Here is a 25,442-nt window from a genome sequence, read left to right as displayed (position 1 = left end):
TGTAAATAAATATATGTATTTTAGTATAATCAATCAATACCAATTTTGCGAATATTGTTTTTGAAAAAACATATCGAAAACACATTTTAATCATTTGAATATCTACTCAAGAATGGTGAAAAATCTAGTATTTTACTTACCCGAAGCTGTAAAAAATTTGTTATTTTAGACACATTTGGTATCCGATACCTGGCCAAATATTTTCGTGCGTTTTTTTACATAGGACTGAACTTTACCGGATCTGTTTCTGTAGTACTTCCTCTCTTGTCATTCACTGTTCTAGACTCAAATGCTTAGTCAGTTTTCTCAGCAATGCCTGATATTCTTTTGAAAAGTACTAAAATATATTTTAAAAAGTATATAAATACTTAGTCTGTTGGATGACCCTAACCCCGATTGGGTTTTTTCGGCTTGAACATGTAGATGTTCAAATATCCGGCGTTCAACAGTTTAATGTCATTTTGTACACTTTCCGTTACTGATGCCTTCAACTATCGAATGGCATTTTATAAACTAACATCTACTAACTTACAACAAATAATGTGTTTTCCTGTATTGTTATATTTTCTTTTTTCAGGTACATTGGATATGTATGTGATAAATCCGTCAAAAGATTCGAAATATGTGAAAGACTTCTTACAAAAATGGCATAATAATGATCAAAAACTATTCTCCAGTAGAAGTAATTCAAAAGAATTTACTTTTCCTCTACAAAATATGATATCAATATGTGCACTCCTTGTTTGGCAACCGGCCAACCCCAATGATACAATTACACGAATTATGTTCCCTGGAAGTACTCCCCAACATAAAATTTTTGAAGGCTTAGAACGCATAAAGCATTTAGAATTTATGAGACACCCTACTTGTACAGCCAAGTCAATAACTCCAGTAGCACCTACTTTAAAAACATATAGACAAACAACACATGCTAGACAAACACAAGAAAAAGTGACGTCCGAAAGCTCTACAACCAAAACTACTCAAAAAATCATAGAAAAGGAACACAAAGTTATAGAAAAACAAATTGTTTCCGAAAAATCTATTAACAATGATGTACAGAAAATTATATCTAATAAAGACCAAGTAGACCAAGTATCAAAAAGTGATAAAAATATTATTGTAGATTCCGTGAGAGAAAAAGATGATATAATTAAAGAAATAACTGACAATAAACTTAGGACAGAAAAGGAACAAGAATTAAATGAAGAGAGCAAAAAAATAGAAAGCAAGATTATCTCCAAATCTTCAACAACTATATCAACCTCCCAAAGCAAGCATAAAAATATATCAGAAAAAAAAATAAAGACTGAAAGTAAGAAGACTGAAAGTATTTCTGATTTTTCGAATGATAGGAAAATTTCTGAAAAACGGCGTAAGGAAAATAAAAACCTGATTGACAAAAGAAATAAAAAAACCGATGCTGTCAGTGATGTTTTTAATGATAAAAAAGAGAAAAAGAAGTCTGAAATAGCAAAAAGAGAAGATGAACAGGGTGTAAGACAAATTGAATTAAAAATTAAAGATATTGATAGAACTGAAAACAAAACAATACGAAAAAAAAGTGAGCACAAATCTAAAATAGATACGAATCTTTCTGTCGCAAGATCAAGAAGCATATCGCGAACAACAAAATCGACAGAAAGAAAGTTTATTCTTTCATCTGAAAAAAATACAGAGAGTGCTAAATCATCTCCAACGAGTCCAAAAAAAATTATTGATAATAAAATAGATACTCAACAAGTGAAAGAAAAAGAAACTTTAAGACCGAAATTGTTAAATCGTGTGAAAAAAACTAGCCCTGGTACTACTCCCGCAAAAAGTGCTAAAGACGCTAATAATCGAAAGGTTTTAGAATCGAAAATCAAGTCTGCTTCTCCAAAAACAGATAATTTAAAACAAACTGATAAAAAAGACACATCTAAACCAAAAAGAGAGCCAATTTCGAGAAGACCAAAGCCAATATCATCACCTGTAAAGAGTTTGAAAATAGTAAGCAGTCCTAACAGGCTCATAAAATCAGCGAAATCCGATAAAGAAAAACCAGTCAAAAGAAAAATAAAAAAGGTAGATGAAGCAATTAGAGATATTAATATTCCCTCATTTTTAGACAAAAAACTAGAAGATGATAGTTTGAAATCAATTGATGATGTTAAACAACAAGAGTTAGATGAACTTCGTGAAGAACAAGAAATAGTTCGTGAGATTGAGGCAGTTTTCAATAGAGATAGTGAAGCAGAAGAGAAAATTGAATACACTATCGAATCAGATGTTGAAAGAATGGGTGATGATGCAAAAACAGAAACAACAGTCGAAGGTGAATTTGAGGAAGAATATCTTATTATTGAAAAGGAGGAAGTTGATCAATACACAGAAGATTCAGTCAATGAACCCGACAGTAGCCATACAAATGAAGAAGAATTGCAAAAACATATACGAGACTCTCACGAGTCAGAAAAAAAGAAAAAAACTGATCATATTTACAGTAATACAAGAGAAAATCTTGAGTTAGAAAAAGCCGATATTTCAAAAGAAACTGAAACTTCAAGAGAAACGGAAGAAGAAATGAATGTTTATGAAAATATTTGTGCGACCAAAATAAAATCAGTGTCCTCTGAACACAAAAATCAATTAGAAGAACAAGTCGAAAGTATTTTAAGTTCGGCGACTTCAATTATACATAAACAATCTGAAAAATTGCGTGAATCTGAAACCAAAGACGAACAATACAAGTTACCTGAATTATCAACAAGCATTGAAGAAAAGGGAGAAGGTAGTAGTGAAAAGAAAATGACGGACAGTAAAGAAGATTTAGAAGAGAAGCCAAGAATATTAACGGAACCAAATATAATGCTTGAATCACAAGAAAAGTTTTCCACAACTATGGAGTCAGGAGCAACTACTACAGCTCCAACCCTACCCGAAGATGAGAGAATACCCTTAGATGAAATTAAAGAAGATAACATAGTCGAAGAAAAGCATGTCAAAGAAGAAAAAATGGAAAAAGAAAGACATGTAGTAATTCCACCATCTACTTTAGAGCCATTTCCTCAATCTGTTGTTGGCAGTAGCCAATTTGAAACCCAACCCATTCGAGATATTGTCAAAACACCCGATGAAGTGGCAGACTTACCTGTTCACGAAGAAGTGGATTATGACTCGTTCGATGGATACTCTGAAAAGAAGAAAGAGGAAAAGTTTAAGATTGACGATATCAGTTCTAAAGTTAATATTGTTACAAAAGATTTTGATAGAGAGGATCATTCAACCAAAATTTCAAAAGATGAAGAGTTTTCAGATAGTCTGCAAGATAGAAAAAAACCAGAACTAGATTTCCTTAAGAACATTAAACCACCAAATAAATTGGAAGAATGTTCTGGAGACTTATTTGTTGATAAAGGTGTTGAGGAAGAACTAGTTGTTCAAATGTTACAGCATGCTTCTCATGCAGAAGTTGTTACAGTAACTCCTGGATCAGCTCCTGAATCTCCGGCTTTTCCACATAACGTTGCATTGACTCAGAAACAATCTGGTCTATCTAATGAAGAGTATATTAAACTGAATAAAGAACTGCAAAATAATTACATTGATTATGAGTATCAACCATACACAACAGAATTGCGTGAAACTCATATCACAACCGTAGATTCACCAATGAAAGAAAATCTTCATTTTGAAGATTTTCACTCTACACCAGATAAAATACCGTGTATTCCTGAGGATATTGAAGATAAAGAAATTAATGAAACTCCACACAAAGAAATTTTTAGAGATGGCAAAGATCTTCAAACTGATACTGCCACAATCTTGTCAAATCAAAAGTTATCTAAATTAATGTTAGAAGATAATCAGATATTGGAAAATATATCACATGAAATTTCATTTCGATCTGAAATTGATGTAGAAAAAATTGTGGCCAATGTGGCAGAAGTTTTGAAATCTGAGAAAAGTTTAGAAGAAATAATACCTGAAATATTATCTGGTAAAACAAGCCCAACATCACCGATAAAACTTGGGTCACCTGTTTCTAAAGAAAAACAACAGCTGATTAATGTTCAAGAAGAAAAAGATATTGACACTTGCGAATTTGAAAATGAGAACTCCGAAAAAGTCAAAGACACTACAAAAACAGTTCAAAGAATGCTAGTAACTGCTAGTAGTGAAGATGGTGGACATGAGATAGAAATATGTTCCAAAGGAAGTATACAGTTTGAACCAGCTGTTTTGAAATTAAATATCAATAAAACAAGTGCGGATGAAGACGACACAGAAAACAAAACAATTGTAAAGAGAAATGTTGAAGAAGATGAAACCATGTCGACAAACGATAAGTCAAAAGTTGAAAATTATACACATGAAAATGAAAAACTAATTTCCAGTACATCTAAAATTACAAGTCTACGCAGTAAAACAAGTGTGACCCAATCAAATATAAACGAAGAAGCTACACAAAGAATAGAAATAACATCAAATGAAAACGAGGTTATGAAAAGGAGCCCAACTAAAGAAAAGGAAAAAAAACTTGAAGAATATGATAAATCAATTTTACAAAGTGATGAAGAATCAATAGATTCAAGTGTGAAATCAATATCAATCAAAAATAAATTAGTGAAACAAGAAGACACTGATGAAATTTCTATTGTGACTGATGAAGATCACAGTCTGATCTCTGCTTCTGAGAAATTAAACGAACATTCACCACCCGCTAAAACTCCAACTGGTGATCATCAAGATCCTACTGAAAAGATAAAACCAATGCACGAAAAGGAAATTTCCTCAATCAAAGATAAAGAATATGATGAAATTGATATTGTGTTATCAAATACAGGATCTCTTATTTCATCTCCTGCTTCTAAAAAAGCTGAGGCATTACCACTTGCCAAATCTCCAATAGTAACCGACCAATATGATAAACCTGATAAAGAGACTGTACCAATGCATGAAATGACAACTCCAGATCTCAGAGAGGGAGAATTCTACGTCGTTGATGATGAGAAATCAAGAAAAGGTTCTATTATTTTATCTCCTGCTTCTGTAAAGATATATAGCAAAGAGGAAAAATCCCATGATGTTTTAGTTAAATCTCAGAAAGGTTCTGTTATTTCATCTCCTGCTTCTGAAAAACCCGATGAAGCAATATCACTTATTATCGCTGAGGATCATCAGAGTCCTGTTGAAGAGACTGTACCTATGCATGAAAAGAAAACTCCGGAGGAGACGGAGGAAGAATCCCATGATGTTGATGATAAATCTAGGAAAGGTTCTATTATTTCATCTCCTGCACCTGATATAGTTGATGAGGCATTATCAACTGAAAACTCTTCAATAGTCCCTGATCGACAGCATAGTCCTGTCAAAGAAATAACACCACCGCATGGAAATATTGATGATGAAAAATCTAGGAAAGGTTCTCCTTTATCCTCTTCTGTTTCTGAAAAAGTTGATGAGGCAATATCACCTGCGGAATCTCTAATAGTAACTGACAAACATCATAGTCCTGTTAAAGAAATTACACCTATGCAAGGAAAGAAAACTCCAGACATCAATGAGAAAGAATCCCATGATGTTGATGATGAAAAATCTCGGAAAGGTTCTCCTGTTTTCTCTTCAACCACTGAGAAAGATGGTAAGGCATTATCACCAGCAAAGTCTTTGATAATTAACGACGAATATCAAAGTCCTGTCAAAGATATTACAACGATACATGGGAATAAAACTCCAGATGACAAAGAGGAAGAATCTCATGACGATGATAGTGATAAATCTAGGAAAGGTTCTATTTTTTCGTCACTTGCTTCTGAAAAAGTTGATGAGGCAATATCAACCGCAGAATCTGTAATAGTAACTGACAAACATCATAGTCCTGATAAAGACACTGTGCCTATGCATGAAAAGAAAACTCTAGACGAGACGGAGGAAGAATCCCATGACATTGATGACAAATCTAGGAAAGGTTCTATTATTTCATCTCCAGCTTCTGATATAGTTGATGATGCGATATCACCTGCAAAATCTCCAATAGTACCTGATGGACATCATAGTCCTGTTCAAAAAATAACACTTACGCATGAAAAGATAAGTCCAAACATAAAAGAGACAGACTCCCATGTTGTTGATGATAAAAAATCTAGGAAAGGCTCTATTATATCCTCTCCTGTTTCTGAAAAAGTTGATGAGTCAGTATCACCTGCGAAATCTCTTGTAGTAACTGACAAACGTCATAGTCCTGTTAAAGAAATTACACCGATGCCAGGAAAGAAAACTCCAGACGTCGATGAGAAAGAATCCCATGATGTTGATAATGAAAAATCTATGAAAGGTTCTCCTATTTTATCTCCAACCACTGACGACGGTGTTAAGGCATTATCACCAGCAAAAAATTCAATAGGAACGGACAAACATCATAGTCCTGTTAAAGATACTGTACCCATGCATGATAAGAAAACTCCGGACGTCAAGAAGGAAGAATCCCATGATGTTGATAATGACAAATCTAGGAAAGGTTCTATTATTTCATCTCCTGCTTCTGAAGAAGTTGAGGCATTATCCCCTACAAAATCTCTTATGGTTGCTGAGGATCATCATAGTCCTGTTAAAGAGACTGTACCAACCCATGGAAAAAAAACTCTAGACCTCAAAGAAGAAGAATCTCATAAAGTTGATGATAACAAATCTAGGAAAGGTTCTATTTTTTCATCTACTACTGAGAGAGTTGATGCATTATTACCTGCAAAATCTCAAATTATAACCGCCAAACATCATTGTCCTGATAAAGAAATTACAACGATACATGGGAAAAAAACTCTAGATGACAAAGAGGATGGATCCAATGACGATGATGATGTTAAATCTAGGAAAGGTTCTATTTTTTCTTCTCCGGTTTCTGAAAAAGTTGATGAGGCAATATCACCCGCAGAATCTGTAATAGTAACTGACAAACATCAGAGTCCTGTTAAAGAAATGACACTGATGCAAGCAAAGAAAACTCCAGACGTCAATGAGAAAGAATCCCATGATGTTGATGATGACAAATCTAGGAAAAGTTCTCCTATTTTATCTCTAACCACTGAGAAAGGTGGTAAGGCATTATCACTAGCATTGGCTTCAATAGTAACCGACGAACATCATAGTCCTGTTAAAGAGACTGTACTTATGCATGAAAATAAAACTCCAGACCTCAAAGAGGAAGAATCCCATGAGGTTGATGATAACAAATCTAGGAAAGATTCTTTTGTTTCGTTTCCTGCTTCTGAAAAAGTTGATGAGGCGTTATCACCTGCAAAAACTTTAATTGTAACCGACGAACATCATAGTCCTGTTAACGAAATTACAATGATACATGAGAAGAAAACTCCAGATGACATGAAAGCATACCATGATGATGATGATGATGATCTCAAAACTAGGAAAGGTTCTTTTTTTTCCTCTCCTGTTTCTGAAAAAGTTAATGAGGCTTTATCACCTGCAAAATCTCTAATATTCGCTAAGGATCGTCATAGTCCTATTAAAGATACTGTACCTATGCATAAAAAGAAATCTCCGGACGAGACGGAGGAAGAATCTCATGGCGTTGATGACAAATCTAAGAAAGGTTCTATTATTTCATCTCCTGCTTTTGAAAAAGTTGATGAGGCATTATCACCTGCAAAATCTCCAAATATACCTGACCAACAACATAGTCCTGTTGAAGAAATTACATCAATGCATGGAAAGAAAACTCCAGACCTCAAAGAGGAAGAGTCCCATGAAGTTGATGAAAACAAATCTGGGAAAGGTTCTATTATTTCGTCTCCTGCATCTAAAGAAGTTAATGAGGCGTTATCACCTGCAAAATCTTTAATAGTCGCTAAGGATCATCATAGTCCTGTTGAAGAGACTGTACCTATCCATGAAAAGAAAACTCCGGACGAGACGGAGGAAGAATCCCATGACGTTGATGACAAATCTAGGAAAGGTTCTATTATTTCATCTCCTGCTTCTGATAGAGTTGATGAGGCATTATTACCTACAAAATCTCTTATAGTTGCTGAGGATCATCATAGACCTGTTAAAGAGACCGTATCAACGCATGCAAAATCTTCAATAGTACCTGATGGACAGCATAGTCCTGTTAAAGAAATAACACCAACGCATGGAAAGATTAGTCCAGACGTCAAAGAGACAGACTCCCATTATGTTGATGATGAAAAATCTAGGAAAGGTTCTATTATATCCTCTCCAGTTTCTGAAAAAGTTGATGAGGTAATATCATCTACGGAATCTCTTATAGTAACTGATAAACATCATAGTCCTGTTAAAGAAATTACACCGATGCAAAGAAAGAAAACTCCAGACGTCAATGAGAAAGAATCCCTTGATGTTGATGATGACAAATCTAGGAAAGGTTCTATTATATCCTCTCCTGATTCCGAAAAAGTTGATGAAGCAATATCACCTGCGGAATCTCTAATAGTAACTGACAAACATCATAGTCCTGTTAAAGAAATTACACCGACGCAAGCGAAGAAAACCCCAGACGTCAATGAGAATGAATCCCATAATGTTGATGATGAAAAATCTAGGAAATCTTCTCCTATTTTATCTCCAACCACTGAGAAAGGTAGTAAGGCATTATCACCAGCAAAGTCTTTAAGAATCACCGACGAACATCACGGTCCTGTTAAAGATATTACAACGATACATGGGAAAAAAACTCCAGATGACAAAGAGGAAGAATCTCATGACGATGATAGTGATAAATCTAGGAATGGTTCTTTTATTTCGTCTCCTGCTTCTGAAAAAGTTGATGAGGCGTTATCACCTGCAAAATCTCTAGTCGCTGAGGATCGTCATAGTCCTGTTAAAGAGACTGTATCTATGCATAAAAAGAATACACTGGACGACAAGGAGGAAGAATCCCATGACATTGATGACGAATCTAGGAAAGGTTCTATTATTTTATCTCCTGCTCCTGATATAGTTGATGAGGGATTATCACCTGCAAAATCTTCAATAGTATCTGATGGACATCATAGTCCTGTTAAAGAAATACCACCAACGCATGGAAAGATTAGTCCAGACATCAAAGAGACAGACTCCCAAGATGTTGATGATAAAAAATCTAGGAAAGGTTCTATTATATCTTCTCCTGTTTCTGAAAAAGTTGATGAGGCAATATCACCTGCGGAATCTCTAATAGTAACTGAAAAAAATCATAGTCCTGTTAAAGAAATTACACCAATGCAAGGAAAGAAAACTCCAGACGTCAATGAAAAAGAATCCCATGATGTTGATGATGACAAATCTAGGAAAGGTTCTATTATTTCATCTCCTGCTTCTGAAATAGTTGATGAAGCATTATCACCTACAAAATCTCTTATAGTTGCTGAGGATCATCATAGTCCTGTTAAAGAGACTGTATCAACGCACGGGAAAAAAACTCCGGACCTTCAAGAGGAAGAATCACATGAAGTTGATGATAACAAATCTAGGAAAGGTTCTATTATATCCTATCCTGTTTCTGAAAAAGTTAATGAGGCAATATCACCTGCAGAATCTCTAAGAGTTACTGACAAACATCATAGTCCTGTTAAAGAAATTACACCGATGCAAGGAAAGAAAACTCCAGACATCAGTGAGAAAGAATCCCATGATGTTGATGATGAAAAATCTTGGAAAGGTTCTCCTGTTTTATCTTCTGCTTCTGAGAAAGTTGATGAGGCAATATCACCCGCAAGATCTCCAATAGTAACCGACGAACATCCTAGTCCTGTTCAAGAAATGACACCAATGCATGAAACGAAAAGTCCAGATGTCAAAGAGAGAGATTCTCATGACGATGATGAGAAATCAAGGAAAGATTCTATTGTTTCTTCTCCTACTACTGAGAAAGTTGATGAGGCATTATCACCCGCAAAATCTCCAATAGTAATTGACAAACATCATAGCCCTTTGAAAGAGACAACACCAATGCATGAAAACAAAACTCCGGTCCTTATAGATATAAAATCCCATGATGTTGATGTTGACAAATCCAAGAAAGAGACTCCTTTTTCATTTTCTCCTTCTGTAAAGATAGATAGCAAAGATGAAAAATCCCATGTTTTTGATAAATCTCGGAAAGGCTCTGGTATTTCATCTCCTGCTTCTGAAAAACCTGATGAACTTACTCCCATGAAAGAAATTGCTAAGATACTTGGAGATATAACACAAGATGATGAAGAGGAAGAATCCCATGACGTTGATGTCGTAAAATCTTTAAAGGATTATATTATTTCATCTGCATGCGAAAAAGTCGATAAAGCTTTATCACCTACAAAATCTCCAATAGTTGCAGAAGATCATCAAAGTCCTGTTAATGAAACTGAACCAACGCATAGAACGAAAACTCCGGTTCTTGAAGGGGAGGAATCTCATGATGTTGATGATGTCAAATCTCGGAAAGGTTCAGTTATATCATCTCCTGCTTCTGATAAGCCCGATGATGCAATATTACATGCAAAATCTTTAGCTGCTGAGGATCATCAAAGTCCTCTTCAAGAGACTGTACCAATACATGGAAAGATAACTCTGGATCTTAAAGGGAAAAAAATCCATGATGTTGATGATAACAAATCAAATAAAGGTTCTGTTATTTCATCTCTTGCTTCTGAAAAAGATAATGAAGCATTTTCACCTGCAAAATCTCCTACGCTAACCGACGAACATTATAGTCCTGTTAAAGATATAACACCAATGCGTGAAAAGAAAAGTCCAGACCTCCAAGAGAGAGAATCGCATGACGTTGATGATGAGAAATCAAGGAAAGGTTCTATTGTTTCAACTTCTGCATTTATAACAGTTGATGAGGCGTTATCACCTGCAAAATCTCCAATAGCTGCTGAGGATCATCATAGTCCTCGTAAAGAGACCGTACCAATACATGGAAAGATAAATCTGGATCTTAAGAAGGAAGAATTCCATGATGTTGGTGATAACAAATCAAAGAAAGGTTCTGTTAATTCATCTCCTGATTCTGTAAAAGTTAATGAGGCATTAGCACTTGCAAAATCTCCAACAGTAACCGACAACTATCATAGTCCTGTTAAAGAAGTAACACTAATGCATGGGAAGAAAAGTCCAGACGTCCAAGAGAGAGAATTTCATGACGTTGATGATGAGAAATCAAGAAAAGGTTCTATTGTTCCAACTCCTGCATTTGAGCCAGTTGATGAGGCATTATCACCTGCAAAATCTCCAGTAGCTGCTGAGGATCATCACAGTCCTGTTAAAGAGACTGTACCAATGCATGATAAAAAAACTCCGGATCTTCAAGGGGAAGAACCCCATGATCTTGATGATAACACATCTAGGAAAAAATCTATTATTTCACCTCCTGCTTCTGTAAAAGCTGATGAGGCAACATCATCTGCAAAATCTCCAATAGTAACCGACAAGCATCATAGTCCTGTTAAAGAAGTAACACCAATTCATGGTAAGAAAAGTCCAGATGTCCAAGAGAGAGAATCGCATGACGTTGATGATGAGAAATCTAGAAAAGATTCTATTGTTTCAACTCCTGCATCTGAAACAGTTGATGAGGCATTATCATCTGCAAAATCTCCAGTAGCTGCTAAGGATCATCATAGTCCTGTTAAAGAGACTTTACCAATACATGGTAAGAAGACTCCGGATCTTCAAGGGGAAAAATCCCCTGATCTTGATGATAACACATCTGGGAAAGGTTCTATTATTACATCTCCTGCTTCTGTTAAAGCTGATGAGGCAACATCACCTGCAAAATCTCCAACAGTAACCGACAACTATCATAGTCCTGTTAAAGAAGTAACACTAATGCATGGAAAGAAAAGTCCAGATGTCCAAGAGAGAGAATTGCATGACGTTGATGATGAGAAATCAAGAAAAGATTCTATTGTTCCGACTCCTGCATCTGAAATAGTTGATGAGGCATTATCACCTGCAAAATCTCCAAAAGCTGCTGAGGATCATCATAGTCCTGTTAAAGAGACTTTACCAATACATGGTAAGAAAACTCCGGATCTTCAAGGGGAAGAATCCCATGATCCTGATGATAACACATCTAGGAAAGGTTCTATTATTTCATCTCCTGCTTCTGTTAAAGCTGATGAGGCAACATCACCTGCAAAATCTCCAATAGTAACCGACAAGCATCATAGTCCTGTTAAAGAAGTAACACCAATTCATGGTAAGAAAAGTCCAGACGTCGAAGAGAGAGAATCTCATGACGTTGATGATGAGAAATCTAGGAAAGATTCTATTGTTTCAACTCCTGCATCTGAAACAGTTGATGAGGCATTATCATCTGCAAAATCTCCAGTAGCTGCTAAGGATCATCATAGTCCTGTTAAAGAGACTTTACCAATACATGGTAAGAAGACTCCGGATCTTCAAGGGGAAGAATCCCATGATCTTGATGATAACACATCTAGGAAAGAATCTATTATTTCACCTCCTGCTTCTGTAAAAGCTGATGAGGCAACATCACCTGCAAAATCTCCAATAGTAACCGACAAGCATCATAGTCCTGTTAAATCTGAAACAGTTGATGAGGCAGCATCACCTGCAAAATCTCCAATAGTAACCGACAAGCATCATAGTCCTGTTAAAGAAGTAACACCAATGCATGGAAAGAAAAGTCCAGACGTCGAAGAGAGAGAATCTCATGACGTTGATGATGAGAAATCAAGGAAAGGTTCTATTGTTCCGACTCCTGCATTTGAGCCAGTTGATGAGGCATTATCACCTGCAAAATCTCCAGTAGCTGCTGAGGATCATCATAGTCCTGTTAAAGAGACTTTACCAATACATGGTAAGAAAACTCCGGATCTTCAAGGGGAAGAATCCCATGATCCTGATGATAACACATCTAGGAAAGGTTCTATTATTTCATCTCCTGCTTCTGTTAAAGCTGATGAGGCAACATCACCTGCAAAATCTCCAACAGTAACCGAAAAGCATCATAGTCCTGTTAAATCTGAAACAGATGATGAGGCAGCATCACCTGCAAAATCTCCAATAGTAACCGACAAGCATCATAGTCCTGTTAAAGAAGTAACACCAATGCATGGAAAGAAAAGTCCAGACGTCGAAGAGAGAGAATCTCATGACGTTGATGATGAGAAATCAAGGAAAGGTTCTATTGTTCCGACTCCTGCATTTGAGCCAGTTGATGAGGCATTATCACCTGCAAAATCTCCAGTAGCCGTTAAGGATCATCATAGTCCTGTTAAAGACACTTTACCAATACATGGTAAGAAAACTCCGGATCTTCAAGGGGAAGAATCCCATGATCCTGATGATAACACATCTAGGAAAGGTTCTATTATTTCATCTCCTGCTTCTGTTAAAGCTGATGAGGCAACATCACCTGCAAAATCTCCAACAGTAACCGAAAAGCATCATAGTCCTGTTAAATCTGAAACAGTTGATGAGGCAGCATCACCTGCAAAATCTCCAATAGTAACCGACAAGCATCATAGTCCTGTTAAAGAAGTAACACCAATGCATGGAAAGAAAAGTCCAGACGTCGAAGAGAGAGAATCTCATGACGTTGATGATGAGAAATCAAGGAAAGGTTCTATTGTTCCGACTCCTGCATCTGAAACAGTTGATGAGGCATTATCACCTGCAAAATCTCCAGTAGCTGCTGAGGATCATCATAGTCCTGTTAAAGAGACTTTACCAATACATGGTAAGAAAACTCCGGATCTTCAAGGGGAAGAATCCCATGATCCTGATGATAACACATCTAGGAAAGGTTCTATTATTTCATCTCCTGCTTCTGTTAAAGCTGATGAGGCAACATCACCTGCAAAATCTCCAACAGTAACCGAAAAGCATCATAGTCCTGTTAAATCTGAAACAGTTGATGAGGCAGCATCACCTGCAAAATCTCCAATAGTAACCGACAAGCATCATAGTCCTGTTAAAGAAGTAACACCAATGCATGGAAAGAAAAGTACAGACGTCGAAGAGAGAGAATCTCATGACGTTGATGATGAGAAATCAAGGAAAGGTTCTATTGTTCCGACTCCTGCATTTGAGCCAGTTGATGAGGCATTATCACCTGCGAAATCTCCAGTAGCTGCTGAGGATCATCATAGTCCTGTTAAAGAGACTTTACCAATACATGGTAAGAAAACTCCGGATCTTCAAGGGGAAGAATCCCATGATCTTGATGATAACACATCTAGGAAAGGTTCTATTATTTCATCTCCTGCTTCTGTTAAAGCTGATGAGGCAACATCACCTGCAAAATCTCCAACAGTAACCGAAAAGCATCATAGTCCTGTTAAATCTGAAACAGTTGATGAGGCAGCATCACCTGCAAAATCTCCAATAGTAACCGACAAGCATCATAGTCCTGTTAAAGAAGTAACACCAATGCATGGAAAGAAAAGTCTAGACGTCGAAGAGAGAGAATCTCATGACGTTGATGATGAGAAATCAAGGAAAGGTTCTATTGTTCCGACTCCTGCATTTGAGCCAGTTGATGAGGCATTATCACCTGCAAAATCTCCAGTAGCTGCTGAGGATCATCATAGTCCTGTTAAAGAGACTTTACCAATACATGGTAAGAAAACTCCGGATCTTCAAGGGGAAGAATCCCCTGATCTTGATGATAACACATCTGGGAAAGGTTCTATTATTTCATCTCCTGTTTCTGTTAAAGCTGATGAGGCAACATCACCTGCAAAATCTCCAACAGGAACCGACAAGCATCATAGTCCTGTTAAAGAAGTAACACCAATTCATGGTAAGAAAAGTCCAAACGTCGAAGAGAGAGAATCTCATGACGTTGATGATGAGAAATCAAGGAAAGGTTCTATTGTTCCGACTCCTGCATCTGAAACAGTTGATGAGGCATTATCACCTGCAAAATCTCCAGTAGCTGCTGAGGATCATCATAGTCCTGTAAAAGAGACTTTACCAATACATGGTAAGAAAACTCCAGATCTTCAAGGGGAAGAATCCCATGATCTTGATGATAACACATCAAGGAAAGGTTCTATTATTTCATCTTCTGCTTCTGTAAAAGCTGATGAGGCAACATCACCTGCAAAATCTCCAATAGTAACCGATAAGCATCATAGTCCTGTTAAAGAAGTAACACCAATTCATGGTAAGAAAAGTCCAGACGTCGAAGAGAGAGAATCTCATGACTTTGATGATGAGAAATCAAGAAAAGGTTCTATTGTTCCAACTCCTGCATTTGAGCCAGTTGATGAAGCATTATCACCTGCAAAATCTCCAGTAGCTGCTGAGGATCATCATAGTCCTGTTACAGAGACTTTACCAATACATGGTAAGAAAACTCCGGATCTTCAAGGGGAAGAATCCCATGATCCTGATGATAACACATCTAGGAAAGGTTCTATTATTTCATCTCCTGCTTCTGTTAAAGCTGATGAGGCAACATCACCTGCAAAATCTCCAATAGTAACCGACAAGCATCATAGTCCTGTTAAAGAAGTAACACCAATTCATGGTAAGAAAAGTCCAGACGTCGAAGAGAGAGAATCTCATGACGTTGATGATGAGAAATCTAGAAAAGGTTCTATTATTCCGACTCCTGCATCTGAAACAGTTGATGAGGCATTATCACCTGCAAAATCTCCAGTAGCTGCTGAGGATCATCATAGTCCTGTAAAAGAGACTTTACCAATACATGGTAAGAAAACTCCGGATCTTCAAGGGGAAGAATCACATGATCCTGATGATAACACATCAAGGAAAGGTTCTATTATTTCATCTCCTGCTTCTGTTAAAGCTGATGAGGCAACATCACCTGCAAAATCTCCAATAGTAACCGAAAAGTATCAAAGTCCTGTTAAATCTGAAACAGTTGATGAGGCATTATCACCTGCAAAATCTCCAGTAGCTGCTGAGGATCATCATAGTCCTGTTAAAGAGACTTTACCAATACATGGTAAGAAAACTCCGGATCTTCAAGGGGAAGAATCCCATGATCCTGATGATAACACATCTAGGAAAGGTTCTATTATTTCATCTCCTGCTTCTGTTAAAGCTGATGAGGCAACATCACCTGCAAAATCTCCAATAGTAACCGACAAGCATCATAGTCCTGTTAAAGAAGTAACACCAATTCATGGTAAGAAAAGTCCAGACGTCGAAGAGAGAGAATCTCATGACTTTGATGATGAGAAATCAAGAAAAGGTTCTAAAGTTCCAACTCCTGCATTTGAGCCAGTTGATGAAGCATTATCACCTGCAAAATCTCCAGTAGCTGCTGAGGATCATCATAGTCCTGTTAAAGAGACTTTACCAATACATGGTAAGAAAACTCCGGATCTTCAAGGGGAAGAATCCCATGATCCTGATGATAACACATCTAGGAAAGGTTCTATTATTTTATCTCCTGCTTCTGTTAAAGCTGATGAGGCAACATCACCTGCAAAATCTCCAATAGTAATCGACAAGCATCATAGTCCTGTTAAAGAAGTAACACCAATTCATGGTAAGAAAAGTCCAGACGTCGAAGAGAGAGAATCTCATGACGTTGATGATGAGAAATCTAGGAAAGGTTCTATTGTTCCGACTCCTGCATCTGAAACAGTTGATGAGGCATTATCACCTGCAAAATCTGCAGTAGCTGCTGAGGATCATCATAGTCCTGTAAAAGAGACTTTACCAATACATGGTAAGAAAACTCCGGATCTTCAAGGGGAAGAATCCCATGATCCTGATGATAACACATCAAGGAAAGGTTCTATTATTTCATCTCCTGCTTCTGTTAAAGCTGATGAGGCAACATCACCTGCAAAATCTCCAATAGTAACCGAAAAGTATCAAAGTCCTGTTAAATCTGAAACAGTTGATGAGGCATTATCACCTGCAAAATCTCCAGTAGCTGCTGAGGATCATCACAGTCCTATTAAAGAGACTTTATTAAAACATGGTAAGAAAACTCCGGATCTTCAAGGGGAAGAATCCCATGATCTTGATGATAACACATCAAGGAAAGGTTCTATTATTTCATCTTCTGCTTCTGTAAAAGCTGATGAGGCACCATCACCTGCAAAATCTCCAAAAGTAACCGATAAGCATCATAGTCCTGTTAAAGAAGTAACACCAATTCATGGTAAGAAAAGTCCAGACGTCGAAGAGAGAGAATCTCATGACGTTGATGATGAGAAATCAAGGAAAGGTTCTATTGTTCCGACTCCCGCATTTGAGCTAGTTGATGAAGCATTATCACCTGCAAAATCTCCAGTAGCTGCTGAGGATCATCATAGTCCTGTTAAAGAGACTTTACCAATACATGGTAAGAAAACTCCGGATCTTCAAGGGGAAGAATCCCATGATCCTGATGATAACACATCTAGGAAAGGTTCTATTATTTCATCTCCTGCTTCTGTTAAAGCTGATGAGGCAACATCACCTGCAAAATCTCCAATAGTAACCGACAAGCATCATAGTCCTGTTAAAGAAGTAACACCAATTCATGGTAAGAAAAGTCCAGACGTCGAAGAGAGAGAATCTCATGACGTTGATGATGAGAAATCTAGGAAAGGTTCTATTGTTCCGACTCCTGCATCTGAAACAGTTGATGAGGCATTATCACCTGCAAAATCTGCAGTAGCTGCTGAGGATCATCATAGTCCTGTAAAAGAGACTTTACCAATACATGGTAAGAAAACTCCGGATCTTCAAGGGGAAGAATCCCTTGATCCTGATGATAACACATCAAGGAAAGGTTCAATTATTTCATCTCCTGCTTCTGTTAAAGCTGATGAGGCAACATCACCTGCAAAATCTCCAATAGTAACCGAAAAGTATCAAAGTCCTGTTAAATCTGAAACAGTCGATGAGGCATTATCACCTGCAAAATCTCCAGTAGCTGCTGAGGATCATCACAGTCCTATTAAAGAGACTTTATTAAAACATGGTAAGAAAACTCCGGATCTTGAAGGGGAAGAATCCTATGATCTTGATGATAACACATCAAGGAAAGGTTCTATTATTTCATCTTCTGCTTCTGTAAAAGCTGATGAGGCAACATCACCTGCAAAATCTCAAATAGTAACCGATAAGCATCATAGTCCTGTTAAAGAAGTAACACCAATTCATGGTAAGAAAAGTCCAGACGTCGAAGAGAGAGAATCTCATGACTTTGATGATGAGAAATCAAGAAAAGGTTCTATCGTTCCAACTCCTGCATTTGAGCCAGTTGATGAGGCATTATCATCTGCAAAATCTCCAGTAGCTGTTAAGGATCATCATAGTCCTGTTAAGAAGACTTTACCAATACACGGTAAGAAAACTCCGGATCTTCAAGGGGAAGAATCCCATGATCTTGATGATAACACATCAAGGAAAAGTTCTATTATTTCATCTTCTGCTTCTGTAAATGCTGATGAGGCAACATCACCTGCAAAATCTCCAATAGTAACCGACAAGCACCATAGTCCTGTTAAAGAAGTAACACCAATTCATGGTAAGAAAAGTCCAGACGTCGAAGAGAGAGAATCTCATGACGTTGATGATGAGAAATCAAGGAAAGGTTCTATTGTTCCGACTCCTGCATCTGAAACAGTTGATGAGGCATTATCACCTGCAAAATCTGCAGTAGCTGCTGAGGATCATCATAGTCCTGTAAAAGAGACTTTACCAATACATGGTAAGAAAACTCCGGATCTTCAAGGGGAAGAATCCCATGATCCTGATGATAACACATCAAGGAAAGGTTCTATTATTTCATCTCCTGTTTCTGTTAAAGCTGATGAGGCAACATCACCTGCAATATCTCCAATAGTAACCGAAAAGCATCATAGTCCTGTTAAATCTGAAACAGTTTATGAGGCATTATCACCTGCAAAATCTCCAGTAGCTAAAGAAGTTAAAGAAGTAACACCAATTCATGGAAAGAAAATTCTAGACCTAGTAGATATAAAACCCCATGATCTTGATTTTGTGGAATCTCAGAAAGGTTCTGTTTTATTATCTCCTGCTTCTGAAAAACCCGATGAGGCAATATTACCTGCAAAATCTCCAATAACTGGCAAACTTCATAGTCCCGCAAAATCTCCAACAGTAACCGACGAACATCATTCTCCTGTTAAAGATATAACATTAATGCAGGGAAAGATAAGTCCAGACGTCCAAGAAAGAGAATCTCATGACGTTGATGATGAGAAATCAAGGAAACGTTCTTTTGTTTCAACCCCTGCATCTGAAACAGTCGATGAGGCATTATCACCTGCAAAATCTCTAATAGAAGCTGATGATCATCATAGTCCTGTGAAAGAGACTTTACCGATACATGGAAAGAAAACTCCGGATCTTCAAGGCCAAGAATCCCATGATCTTGATGACAACGAATCTAGGAAAGGTTCTGTTATTTCATCTGCTTCTGAGATAATTAGTGAGATATCCTCTTCTGCCAAATCGCCAATATTCATCGAAGATCACCACAGTCTAATTAAGGTTATTGAGCCAACGCTAGTAAAAGAATCAGTTAAACTCAAAGATGATGAATCCCCGAACTTTGATAATGACAAACATCTTAATAAATCTGATGTTTCTCCTCCTGCTTTTGAGAAAGGTGACGAAACTTTATCGCCAGTCAAATCCTTAATATTAACTGAGAATATTCATCGTCATTTTCAGGAATCAGAAGAGGTAGATGACGGCTCAGTTGATCAAAAACCTGAACGAAAATTATCTATTCAACAGCACCGCCTCAGTAAACGATCAATTGGAGAGCTTGATGACATAGATGAAATAAAAATAATTCCTTCATCTGTGGTTGAACCTCCATTACTTAATAAGGACATCAACATATCGGAAATTGTGCTTCATATTCCTTCCTCCCCTGAAATTGTCATTTGTCCGCCCAAGGAAAAACGTGATAGTGAATCTCAAAAAGTAGTACAAGACATTTCTGATGACACAACGGTAAAAACATTTATTGACACATTTGATGACCATGATTTTTCTGAAATAAAATCTACAGAAGAAGCTAAGATACAGAAAGTAGGTGATGAAATATCCTCAAAGGTGATTTTTTCAGCCTCAGATTCATCACATACGGATAGTTCAAAGAGTAAGTATATTGAACAACCTCCTCTGGAAGTAAAATATTCAATTGGTGAAAAATCTCCAACAAAACAACATACTAAAGAAATTGATACTGACAGTGAAGATGATTTGTCAATATCTGAAGTAACAGAAAAATCACAAACATCTGCACATTTAGAAAGTTCTTCTAAATTAGTTGAAACAACCATTGCCAGTTCTCAAACCATGACCTCAAATAATAGTGATCAATTGTCCAAATCTGTCATTTCACAAGATAAAAGTTTTCTAGAATCCTCAACCAAGATTTTTGAAGAACCGATAACTTTACCTTCGCAATCAACTGATTTACTTGAAAAGGATTCTAAAAAATGTGAAACGTCTTATGATGCCTCTATTAAAAACAATGTACGCCATGAATCAGTACTTGAAACAAAGACAGATGTTCAGAAGTCTGCAACATTACACGAAGAAAAATTACAAGTGTCATCAAAAATTATTATTAATATTGATGACGAATCCTCAAAAATTTCATCTAAAGTATTTTCAAACGAAAGTGTGGTTGATGAATCATTGAGACGGGAAACACGTGAAATTAATACAGTAAATATAGAAAAAGAGTCTCACGAAGTAAAATCTTTCCATCAATTGGATAATCTAGTTCAAAAAGATTTGGTTGGTGTCAAAATAAGTAAAGTGGAACAAGTAGACACAGCAAAAAATACTCTAATGAGTACAGATTTAAGCACTGCATCCATTGAGTTCTCATCATCAGAAAACAGTAATAAGCTTTTAGCCAATGGAGATGTCAAGCACATGAAAGAAATAATTTCCGAATCAATATCTGAAGAAAATAATCCTCAATTTGGCAATTCATTAATTACAAAAACTAAAGATTTAGTTTTAAATCAGGATATTACAACCGATGAAGAACTAATAATTTCTGGGAAAAGTACACCTGATATAGCTGATGTAGAGAAACAAAATGAAACACAATTTTTAATAGCAGATAAAAATAAAAGTGGACAATCTACACCTCCAACAGCACCGGTTAGTCCGATAAGTAAATTTTCTTCTGAAAGTTCAAAGCCTGACTCAGATATTGGAGATGGACATGAAGATTCAGAATCAAAGACTATCGACATTTCTAGTTTTGTAAAAGAAGACAATGGAAGTGGAATTAAGCCTATTTCTAAAACATCAAATGGTGATATTGTGACTAAAACAACTAATATTGGTGATGATTTTGTAGCTCAAAAGATATCAACATCGACGGAAAAACTTCCAAAGCAACCAGATAACTCCGACACTGTACGATCTGAAATGCTGAGCGGGATTCAACATTCAGTAGGAAAATTCACTACAGAAACAGACACGACAACAAAAATTATTAAGGAAGGTGAAAATGTAGTTACTCAAACAATTACAACTGTAACAACAAACGAAGTTATGTCAAAAGAAGATGGAACTCCTCAAAGTATAAAAACAACTATTGAAACAACTACTGTTAGCAAAGGATCAGATGGTTCAACTAAAACTACAAAAGATACTAAAACAACTATATCAGAATGTTCTTCTACATTAAAATCAACGTCGGCTAATCTAAATGAAAATATCACTGCTATTGACCATAAAATAGAAGAAAATGCGAGTAATGGAACATGTGAAATCACTGAAAATAAATCTATCTCAAGTGAATTGCTTAAAATAAAAGATTTAAAATCTGTTGGTGAAAAAATGTGTAAAACAGAAAAACATACCGAATTTATTAATGTTGAGTGTTACACTATTAAACGAACTGTGACAAAATTAATTACTAAAGAGACCATGTGTGATATTAATTTAATTCCACGGAAAATTAAAGAGACAGTTGAAATAACTACAGAAGATGAAAGTCCTGATGGAAAAACTGAAAAGAAGGTGGAAATTAATATAAATATTTATGATTATTCAGATGAAACAGATGAAGAAATTTTGGATGATACATCAACGGAAACTGATGTCAAAGTGAATATTATCAAGGAAAATTCCATGGAAATAAAACAAACCATAACTACAGTTACTCGACGGGATACAATTTCGAATAAAGGTCAACTAAAGAAACAGCTCCGCACTACAACTGAAACAACAACAATAAATGAATACCCAGATATGTCTAAAGAAACATTTAAGGATGTCAAAGTGACAATAGCAGATATATCACCTGAAAAATCATCAAGTTTGGAAAATATACTTCAATGTTATCAAACAGTTGGAGAAAACCGGCAAAGTGAAGAAAAATTCACTGAAACGATTAATGAAGGAAATATTCAGCTTATTCGAACCACAGTAATAACAAAAGTAGAAGAAGACTTAGGTGATGAAGAAGGGTATGTTAGTAAAATTAAAACCACAGTTAGAACTAAAACTACCGATGAATATCCAGACGGAACAATTAAAACCGCAATAGATACAAAAGTTTCAATTTCAGATGTTGTTCCAGATATTTTAGAAGTAAAAGATGATGACGAGTTTCACATTGAGGATTCCACGGTTGATACAGACGTGTCTTCCAAACAAATAGTAAAAAATGGAGAAAATATTTCTCAAACAATAACAGTAGTAACAACACGAGATATTCTTGTAGCGATTACCAATAGCGATTCTAAAAAAGTAAGAACCACTGTAGAAACAATCACTGTAAATGAATATCCAGATGGTACAATTGAAACACAGAAGGATATTAAGGTGACGGTGTCAGAATACAAATCTACATGTTCTAGAAGCTTAGAGAACATTTTGAAAGATCTGAAACCCACCGGAGAAGTTGAAGCTACAACCGAGAGTGAGACACTTGGCACTGTTCAAAACGGAGTAAACATTACTAGAACTATCACTACTATAACAAGTCGGCAAAACTTTTGCAATGAAAATAATGAGGTAGAGAAAATAAAAACAACCATAGAGACGATCACTGTTGATGAGTTTCCAGATGGGTCCATAGAAACAACTAAGGATAGAAAAATAACAATTACAGATATTGTTCCCATTTCTAGTAGCCCCTTAGATAAGGTTTCAGTGGAAGATGATGGTGAAGAAATTGAAGATACAAGTACATCAACTGATGTTGTTAGTAATAAAATATACAAAAATAATCAAGAAATAAAACAAACTGTTACAACTGTAACAACAAGGGACACATTAACTGGTTCCGATAAGAGAATTAAGAAACTCAGAACAACAATTGAAACTACTACTGTTGATGAATATCCAGATGGTGCTGTGGAGACAACTAAAGATATTAAAATAACTGTATCAGAATCTCAAATTAGTTCGACCAATGAATTAACTGAAATGTTGAGATCGTTTAAACCGACTGGAAAGGTAAAAACAGAAACTGACACTCAGACCAATATTATTAAACAAGGCAATGAAAATATAAACCAAACTGTTACCACAATAACAACAAAAGAAGAAATGATTCATGATACTCAAGATACAGTCGCAATAAAAACTGTTATAGAAACTACCACAACTAATGAATCAGTTGACGGATCAATTGAAACAATTAAGGATGTCAAAACTCAAATTACGTATTTACCACCAGGGTTCACTCTTGATGATATTGTTGGTGAAACCAAAGATGAAATACACGAAGGAGCAAACTCACCAGTAGTGGAAGACGTTAATGAACCTGAACCCTCTCTTTTAGCTATGGATCCTGAAGTACCTGTTACACCAGATATAAATCAACTTCTGAAGTTTTTCAAACCAACAGGTAAAATACAAAAAGATACGGATACTCAAAATAAAATTATTTTCAAGGGCGGAGAAAAATTCAAACAAACTGTAACAACTATTTTGACTAAAGAAGAGATGTCCTATGAATCTCAAAACATAATTAAGACAGTCACTGAAACAATAACGACTGATGAAGCACTTGATGGATCTATAGAAACAATGAAAGATATAAAAACACAAATAACATATCTGGAACCTGGTTCCAGCTTTGGTGAGCCAGTTTGTCATTCAGATGGTGAGGATACACAAACAATTGGTTCAGCTAAATCAAGTCCAACTGTATCGGATTTGAAGCCTAAAACTATCAAATCTCCAATTGGTGATAAAAAAACTGAAACTGAAGTATATACAAATGTTATTCATGAAAATGGTAAGGAAGTAGTTCAAACAATTACAGTAGTGACAACAAGAGAAATAATTTCTCCAGAGAAAATGAAAGTAACAGTAGAAACCACAACAGTGAGCAAAAGTCAAGATGGTTATACAAAGACTACAAAATCCACCAAAACTACCATTTCTGAATTCAGTGAGGAATTTGTCGAAACAATAGATAAGGATGATAAATTAGAACAAAACATTGATGACAAAATCTCGGATGTTCAACAAATGTTTGAGAAAAAGTCAACTATTTTATCTGATGATTCGGTTAAGCAAGAATCAAAATCTTCTGAACGGGAATATTTATCACGACATCATAAAGTTATATTAGATCCAATGAGCACTTCAATATATGGAGCATTACCAGACGAAGAAGATTTCCCCATATCTTTGCACAAAATGGAAAAAAGCACACACGAACACCAAAAACATTCTGAAAGTAAACAAACAGTCAAATACAGTACAGATACAGGATTCTTAGATGAAGCTGATTTAGATTTTGAAAAGGCTTTAGAAGAACATCGACAAGCAAGAGGAGCTGATCTTATATCATCTATAACATCCAAATATCAGTATCCAACATCAGATCAAACCAATGGCAAAGAATGTGTTCCCGAATTAGGTTTAAAGATACTAAAATCAAAAGATTCTACCCATGAGACCCTAACTGAATCCCAATCATCTTCATCTTCCTCGTCAATTTCGTCTATCAAAATGTCAGCAAAGGTTTCTAAAGATAAAAAAGATCCCAAAGAAAAGCCATCTGGTGGTGCAAGTTCAAGTTCTAAAGACCCAATAGAAGATTGGGGAAAACCACTAGGTCTGCCGAGCCCTGCACCACCCTCGATTGGAAATGACTCGAATAAAACTACACCAAAAAAGGAAAAGAAGATCCCACCAGCAACAGTTACAAACAAAAATAAGATCAATCAAGAAAAAAACAAAGAAAGTCGAAAATTAGAATCACCTAAAAATAAGAAAAAAATTCAACCAATTTACATGGATTTGACATACGTTCCGCACCATGGAAACTCCTATTACTCTGCAGTAGAATTCTTCCAAAGAGTGCGAGCTAGATATTATGTGTTCTCGGGTACCGAGCCCTCAAAAGAAATTTATAATGCTTTGCTCGAAGCTAAGCAAACATGGGAAGATAAAGATTTAGGTAAGTAAATACAACCTTTAAGGATAAGTGAATTAAAAAAACATAACATGTATTTTGAATTATTTATGAACAATGTTAATAT

At 36.1% G+C, this 25,442-nt stretch overlaps 1 protein-coding gene across 1 annotated transcript in view; it reads left to right on the top strand.

The window, feature by feature from the left end:
- Positions 1-25,442, top strand: part of futsch (microtubule-associated protein futsch) — a 242,363-nt gene that overhangs the window by 216,062 nt on the left and 859 nt on the right. The window contains exon 8 of the mRNA XM_088226424.1: positions 578-25,360. Within this exon, the coding sequence (XP_088082550.1) occupies positions 578-25,360 (24,783 nt within the window). The remainder of the gene's footprint in view (positions 1-577; positions 25,361-25,442) is intronic.

This window comes from Micrasema longulum, unplaced genomic scaffold (genome assembly GCF_059751315.1).
Source record: "Micrasema longulum isolate JH-2025_06_02 unplaced genomic scaffold, ASM5975131v1 h1tg000430l, whole genome shotgun sequence".
In the NCBI taxonomy this organism is placed as follows: Eukaryota; Metazoa; Arthropoda; class Insecta; order Trichoptera; family Brachycentridae; genus Micrasema; species Micrasema longulum.
This window is presented reverse-complemented; position numbering and strand designations above follow the sequence as displayed.